The sequence below is a fragment of the Phalacrocorax carbo genome, chromosome 2, assembly GCF_963921805.1.
Source record: "Phalacrocorax carbo chromosome 2, bPhaCar2.1, whole genome shotgun sequence".
NCBI lineage: Eukaryota > Metazoa > Chordata > Aves > Suliformes > Phalacrocoracidae > Phalacrocorax > Phalacrocorax carbo.
Window position 1 is genome coordinate 15217357 of NC_087514.1, and position 7975 is coordinate 15225331.

The 7975-nt window shown below is 48.1% G+C and overlaps 1 protein-coding gene across 1 annotated transcript; it reads right to left on the minus strand.

The window, feature by feature from the left end:
• Positions 1-666: 666 nt before the first annotated feature.
• On the minus strand, positions 667-6983 carry CCN3 (cellular communication network factor 3). Its single transcript, XM_064442187.1, has 5 exons — positions 6514-6983; positions 6173-6404; positions 5845-6096; positions 3785-3993; positions 667-1831 (listed from the first exon to the last, which is right to left on the minus strand). Exons 1-5 carry the CDS (start codon positions 6586-6588, stop codon positions 1535-1537), a joined length of 1065 nt encoding a protein of 354 aa, XP_064298257.1. The 5' UTR covers positions 6589-6983; the 3' UTR covers positions 667-1534.
• Positions 6984-7975: the final 992 nt, after the last annotated feature.

Consider the following 7975-nt stretch of genomic DNA (forward strand, 5'->3'; position numbering starts at 1 on the left):
CGTTACACGTGATGGAGCCCTGCTTTCCTGGAGATGGCTGAACACCTGCCTGCCCATGGGAAGTAGTGAATGAATTCCTTGTTTTGCTTTGCTTCTGTGCGCAGCTTTTGCTTTACCTATTAAACTGTCTTTATCTAACCCAAGAGTTGCCTCACTTTTACTCTTCCGATCCTCTCCCCCGTCCCACCAGGGGGGAGTGAGCGAGCGGCTGCGTGGTGCTTGGTTGCTGACTGGGGCTAAACCATGACGCTAGCACAAAGGTCATAGGCTGCTTTTATGAGGTAGAAATGCTGCAAGACACAATTAAATACTTCATTAGTACTTCAGACCCAAACCCAAACTCCAGATCACATAATCATTCTCCCCCACCACCGTTTCAGGGCACACTGCATCCAAACCTAACTTAATTTACATTATCCTATCTCCCAGGCAAACGTACTCTGAACAAAACCTCCCTTCTATTGTTTGCCTCGCAAATTATTCATCCTTTCCTGCATCAAGACACTGCATACCAGTTAGGGCAGCAATTAGGATCAGGTACACTAAGAACATCGCGAGATAAGGTCTTCTGATTTTAGGAGTCTGCAGACCCAGTTTCTTCCCATTGCTTTTAGCTGTTAAAAGTTGGTCATTTAAGAAAAACAACTTTAGGAAAAAATATTTTGAATCACATCAAGTTTATTTACTTAGTAAAGTTATATTACAATATATACAGTTTCTATTTACATAGACACCTAAGAAATGAAGCACCATATGATACAGTTAGTAATTTAGAGGATTTACAGAAATTTTATTTTTGCATCCAAATAGTTATATCTACAGACACACACTGGTTAGAACCAAGGTCTCCTAAGATGCTGACTTCAGTGGGTTTTGGATGAGGCTGCTAGTGAAGTTACCAAAGAGAAATTTAATTGCTGTCAGCTATCAGTCTGCTATGCTTCAGGGTGAGATCTTAGCTGTGTCATTTCAGGGGCTATGTGTGAACTTAACCCACACAGAAAGTTGGAGATATGGATAGAAGGTATTTTATATGACACAAGAATGCAACACTTTCCTCAGTAAGATTTTTACTGTCATCAGAAACAGAGTTTCATTAGAATGGAGAAAGAACACTGCTTAAGTGTTTATATGCATTATGCAAAGTGAAGTTAAGAACCTGAAAGCTTATGTGATATGGCATCATGCATTCCCCAAGGAATCCATTTACTCTTAAGGAGCCCAGCCTTACAGCGACTGAAGCTCATGGCATGATGCCCTTAACTCAAGGAGAAAGACCAGCTGTTCATTTTGTAATCTTTATGCCACCACCAAGAAAAAAAGAAGGCTCTGTCCAAGGTACAAAATTTCCTTCAAGTGAGTAAAAGACATTTGGAGGGAGAAAATGTAAAATGAGGTATTTAATAAACTACAGGGGAAAAGAAAGCGCCTAGACTGTTTTGAAAAATGTCTTCGATATTTTACATATGAAACTGTTACATTCACCTGATTGTGGGTCAAGTTTTCTATAAACCTTTGGCCTAATTTATGCTTTTCATATTTTTGCTTCACTAGACGTTGGATCTAATGGCTGGAAGAAAGCATTGTTACTCTGAGGACAGTTATTATGACAGACACAGGTGTTGATCAACATCATTGGCTTTTTTAGGGCTTTGCCCTGAGGACAGCGGAACTCCACTTGAATCGTTTTGGTGTTGTGTGGGGTACAGCATCGCCCATCGCTGCAGAGGCCACAGTAACGAGGTTTGTATGTCTGCACACTAGTGCAGTTCCTGTATTCAAAGCGAACAGCTTTCAGGGACTTCTTTGTTCGGATACATTTCTTCCCTTTCTAAGAGAAATATGAAGAGACATCAGACACATCATTGCATAAGACAGAAAGCAGTTAAAAATTGACATGCAAGAATATAGGTCTTTGCTCGTTCAACAGCAATTAAGACTCTACAGCTATTTGAGTAGCTACTTACAGGTAACTCCTGCAAGATCTGTCCTTTGACACCACATGTTATCGGGCCAGTAATAAATAACAAATAATTAAAGGCCACTCTTGTAATCTGAGACAAGCCAAATCAAAATTAATTATGAAACTATACTGGAAAACTTCTCAGGTTAGTGTAGTTCCATCAAAGAATCAGGAAGCCAAATGAGCAAGTTACAGGACTAGATTCAGGGGAAAAAAAGAGGGTTGAAATGAACCTCAAAAGTAACTGCCAATTCTTGTGACCCCCTTGAAGGCAGAATCAGCTTTATCCATGCTACTCTTAACAGATGGTTGTCTAACTTGTCTTTGGAAGTCTTCAGTGACAGAGACTCCGCATCTGCCCCAGACAATCCTGGCAATTCACTATTCTTACGCTTGGAACGTTTTCACTCATGTCTTAATTTTTATGCAGTCTAAACTCACCATTTCTTGTCGTATTGCCCCTGGACTCAGAACAGACTGCAACACCTGAACACAGAACGCATCTCTGTTCTCTTGCATTCAGAAAAAGTTTTGTTCAATCAATTTTTCTCTAGCAGAACATGTTGTCTAGACCTTTGACCATTCTTGTTAGTCTCACAAGCTCTTCCCAAATGTTTCACATCATTTTCAAAACACAGTATTTAAAACTGCACAGAGTATTCAGCAAAGGCCTCAGCAATGCTTTCCAACACTCAGAACATTACATAAAGTGATGGTCCTTTTACCTAGCTACATGTTTTTCTTTCTCACAGTAACACTTGTATAATGTGTAGAAGCCGCAAAGTCAGCTCCCTTAGCTACAAATGCATTGCACCTGAAGTGTCAGTGTTGGATTTGCTTTTGGAAAAAGCATCTTAAGGATTAATATAAGGTTTAGTTTACCCAAGCTGATTTTGCAGGATTTTAGACATTTCTCCGCAGTTCCAGATGCTCAACACATTAGAAATCTGACATGTCCATCTGGATGATTGGAGCAGCTCTGAAGTACATATACAGGTAGTTCAATTGCATTTGTGGGAGAAGTTAGACTGCATGAACTGTCAAAACAGTCTCCACCCACAATATATCTAACCTCTTCGGGATGGCTCAAATTATCACAGAATCTTAGAATAGTTTGTGTTGGAAGGGATCTTGAAAGGTCATCTAGTCCAACCCCCCTGCAGTGAGCAGGGACATCTCCAACTAGACCAGGTTCCTCAAAGCCCCGTCCAACCTGGCCTTGAACATTCCCAGGGATGGGGCATCCACCACCTCTCTGGGCAACCTGTACCTGGTTTTCACCACCCTCATAATAAAAAATGCCTTCCTGGTATCTAGTCTGAATCTACCCTCTTTTATTTTAAAACCATCACCCCTTGTCCTATCTCTACAGGCCCTGCTAAAAAGCCTGTCTTTCTTATAAGCCCCCTTTAAGTATTGAAAGGCCACAATGAGGTCTCCCTGCAGTCTTCCCCAGGCTGAACAAACCCAACTCTCTCAGCCTGTCCTCACAGGAGAGGTGCTCCAGCCCTCTGATCATCTTTGCAGCCTTCCTCTGCACCCGCTCCAACAAGTCCATGTCTCTCCTGTGCTGAGGGCTCCAGAGCTGGATGCAGCCCTGCAGGTGGGGTCTCACCAGAGCAGAGTAGAGGGGCAGAATCCCCTCCCTTGACCTGCTGGAGGTGCAGCAAAAAGCTACTGAGTGAACACAGCAAATCTAATGCTTACCAAAAACACTGGGCTTCCTGCGTATATGCTAATGGAACATTCTAGACCATAATATTGCAACCTTGGAATTACAGCTGAAGAGACTTCGCATCCCTGCCACTCTTTGCAGCATACCTTATCAGATGGCTCTTCATTTTCACAAGGTCTTATCAGGCAAAGCCGTGTCTGCTTCACCATCTCACACTGTTGATTTCTGTTGGTAACACGGGTGGAAAATCCCATTCCACAGCTTTTGGAACAAGCACTCCATTCTGTTGTCTGCTCAATACAGTTGGCGCTTGAATCCAACACATCAATCCCAAGTGTGGCCTCTTGTCTGTAGGCTGGAGACAAAACCTCACAGAACTTTGTTACAAGAAAAACTCACGTGAAAACCCAATATCTAACTGAGCTCTACCACATCTGACAAGAAGCATGTGAGACAAAAAAAAAAAGGTCCAAAATCCATGCTTTTGTCACGATTTAGTAATTTTAAAAGTTGCATTTTTAGGAGCCCTGGATGGCAACTTCCTACATCTAAAAATAACAGAAAGGTGCATATGAATGTAACCAGCAAAGCATTTAGATTCAGTTCACTCAAGTCCACAGCTGGAAGAATTACCCACAATTTTTTAACGAGTTTAGAACTCTACTTTAATAACTCTATTTCTCACTCCTTCCAATGGAAATACATCACAAATCTGTTCTAAAGCTATGTCATAATGTTTATATTAGATTTGATTTGAGAGAGGCTGAATGATTTATGTCAACTAATAAACAGCATAGAAGTAAAGTCCTTTACTACAAGAGTCATATAGTCACCCAGTCTTGTCAATTATTGACAAATTATAGCCAGGGTGATGGTGGGGAGGGAGGAAGGGAGTAATTTCCAGGAGTTATCACAACTACTCAAAGGCATAGCCAACTCTGACCATCGTCCTGCCCTCATGGCAGTGTTAAGCTGTATTATGCAAACATTGCTAACTGTATAGTTTGGTTCAGTGCTTATCACAGGAGTAAACAGAATGAGGCAATGTGACCGAGCTGTCAGTCACAGGTCTTGCTGTTAAGCTCCTCTACAACAGCATTTTTACCCGTTGCATGGTAAAGCTCAAAAAAAGGTGGCCTCCCAAGAGGGATGGTGTTGCTAGAAAGAATGCAGATAATCCATCTGTAGGCTTTTTATAGATTAGCCTGTCACTGTCAAACAAATCAAAGAAAAGAAAAGATAGTAGAAAGGTGGCAAGCTTTTTGTTTATACCTTATGTGCCTTACAACTGACACTTCATAGCGCTCTGAAAAGTTATTAGAGCTTTTGTTCCTGGATCCTTCCTTACTTGTTTTTCAAATGGATTAACTGAGTTTCAGCATAACGAACTGCTTAAGACCCCAAAGAGCAGTGACTGGAAGAGAATGCAGTGCCCTCAACTCTCAGTAAAAGTAGCTTATTATTCATGTTGAACTAATAGCCTATTTTAAAGGGGATGGAGACATAATTCAGTAAGAAAACGGGGAAAATGTTATGTACCTTTTTTTCAGTTACAAAAGCATTTTATGAGTTCTGCGTTTTGGAACAGGGCTTTTTTTTTCTCAGATTCACTCACTGTGTTTATAATCACTGCTTCTCCAAGTGCTTTGTAATGGTTTTAATGCCAACAATAATGGTTAGAGCTCTAGCTCAGACAGGCAGGAATTTGTTGGCATTCTGGCTACCATGCTGACCACTTGTAATTGTTGGGGAATTTAGGGGAAAAAAAAAGTGTCTTGTAGACTAAGCTGTTAGAACAGTATTTATGATGTAACATATTCTTGCAGAGCAACTAGCAAGACTGCAGCTTTGATTTTTTTTTTTTTGTTGAGGGGTAGGATGTTTGTAGGATTATGAGCTTTTCTGTTTTATTCCACTCACAGAACCATCCTGTACCGGAAAAACAGCAATTCCAGAATTGGGAACTAACTCAATTTAATTACCTTTTAAAACTGCCATGCACATTCATCCTCTGAATATCTTTTCTTTTACCTATCGAGCTCTGCCTTTATTCATAACCAGTGATAAACTTACTAGTGACTCTAGATGAGAAAAAAACGACTGCACAAAGCAACGTGTCTTAGATTTGGCAACCCATGGATATTTCCAGCATGATATCACCTCCTCCTCCTCACAATGACTGTGAAAGTTAATTTAGTTTCCTCACCAGCCATGGCAAAACCTCCCAAAATCACTTCGTCTTTAGGGTCACAGATCCACTTCTCACAGCACTCTCCAGGGACCTCGACTTTTCTGGGGAAAGGACAGTCGGGCCCGGGGAGCAGCAGGTCCAGGTTGCAGCGGGGCAGGCAGCCGATCTGTCCGTCTCGGCAGGTGCACTGGTACTTGCAGCTGGGCTGGAACGTCTCCCCGTTGCGATAGATCATCCCGTCGAACACGCAGTTGTCTCCCTCCAGCACTAGCGAGACAAGCGAACGCGTTTCACCGACGCAGCGGGCACCGGGCGCCCCCCCCGCGCCCCCGCGCCCACCTACCCATGCAGATGCCGGCGGCCCCGCCGCCCTCCTCGGGGCCGCGGTCGCAGTAGAGGCCGCTGCTCTCGTCGCAGGGCAGCAGCGGGGAGCAGCTCTCGCCGCGCTGCCGGGCGCACACCAGGCAGCAGGAGCAGCCGTCCAGCACGGCGGGCACCCCCGGGGCGCAGCGCGGCGGCTCGGCCGGGCAGCGCCCGCCGCAGGGCCGGGGACACGCCGCCTCCCGGCCGCTCACCTGCGGGGACAAAGCGGCCCCGGGGGCCGGGGCACGGTGTCACGGCGCCGGCCCGGCCGCCGGCTGACCCCCGCCCCCCCCCCGCCCCCGCCGGGCGGCCCGCACTTGCCTCGCACAGCCCGAGGAGGAGGAGGGGGAAGAGGAGGAGCGGGGCGGGCAGGCCCTGCCCGCCACCCGTCGCCATGGTCCCGGCCGCTGCCTCCCCGCCGCGCCGCTCGGCTCTGCCGGCAGAGCCATTGCAGCCGCTTATATAGAGGCTGTTGCGGACCCCCCCTCCGCCATCACGCCCCCGCCCGCAGAGGGCAGCGCGGGCCGGAGGCGGGGAGCTGGAGCTGGAGCTGGATCGGGCGCTCCGCTCCCCCCGCTCGTCCCGCCACTTGCCCCGGCGGCGCCGAGCCACTGCCCTCGCCCCGCCGGGCCCGCCGGCCCCCGCCCAGCCCGGCGGGATCCTCTGCCCGCAGGCGTTACACGGAGAAGCGGCCAGAGCCCCGGGCCGGAGCCCGTCCCTGCCCGGGGGTCGAGCCGGCCGAGCGCCTAGACGAGGGGCTCCCCGGGCAGGGGCTGCGCCCTCAGACCGGCCCTACCGGCCCCCGAATCCGCCCTCTTCTCCTGCAGCCACCTCCCACACGAGTTGTGCTCGCAACTGGCCCGTTGCACCTGGGGCACGGCAACCCTGGATGTACACACAGGCTGGGGAAGGAGAGGCTGGAGAGCAGCTCTGCAGAGAGGGACCTGGGGGTTCTGGTCGGTGGCAAGTTGAACATGGGCCAACGGTGTGCCCTGGCAGCCAAGAGGGCCAACCGTGCCCTGGGGTGCATCAGGCCCTGCGCTGCAGCCGGGCGAGGGAGGGGATTGTCCCGCTCTGCTCTGCGCTGGTGCGGCCTCACCTCGAGTGCTGTGGGCAGTTTGGGGCGCCACAGTGCATTAGGGATATAAAGCTACTAGAGAGTGTCCAGGGGAGAGCCACGAAGTTGGTGAAGGGAAGCCATACAAGGAGCGGTTAAAGTCACTTGGTTTGTTCAGCCTGGAGAAGAGGAGGCTGAGGGCAGACCTCATCGCCGTCTGCAGCTTCCTCCCAAGGGGGGGAGGAAGGCCAGGCGCTGATCTCTTCTCTCTGGTGACCGATGACAGGACCCGAGGGAATGGCAGGAAGATGTGCCGGGGAGGGTTAGGTTGGGTATTAGGAGAAGGTTCTTCCCCCAGAGGGTGGTGGAGCCCTGGAACAGGCTCCCCAGGGAGGCAGTCACTGCACCAAGCCTGATGATGTTCAGGAGGCACTTGGACAACGCCCTCAGAGATATGGTGTGAATTTGGGGTTGTCCTGTGCAGGGACAGGAGTTGGACTTGATGATCCTTGTGGGTCCCTTCCAACTCAGGACATTCTATGATTCTGTGCTGCCACTTATAAATTGTAGGGGAGCGCAGTGCTGCCTCTACTGTTGAGGGGCTGTGCCATGGTCTGTGGCAGACCGTTGTACAGGGAGCTCTTTGAGGTCTGTGTGCTATGAAGCTCCTGCGATGAGTTGAAAAGGGAACAGACTCCCCATTGCTCTCATGGCATGTGCAACCAT

Bases quoted from the DNA above. Each gene is read 5' to 3' on its own strand.
- CCN3 (XM_064442187.1), bottom strand. From the start codon at position 6,588: ATGGCGACGGGTGGCGGGCAGGGCCTGCCCGCCCCGCTCCTCCTCTTC. The intron at 6,405-6,513 runs GCAAGTGCGGGC...TTGTCCCCGCAG, and splicing joins TCCTCCTCGGGCTGTGCGAG to GTGAGCGGCCGGGAGGCGGC. The intron at 1,832-3,784 runs GTATGCTGCAAA...TATTTCTCTTAG, and splicing joins ATGAAGAGCCATCTGATAAG to AAAGGGAAGAAATGTATCCG.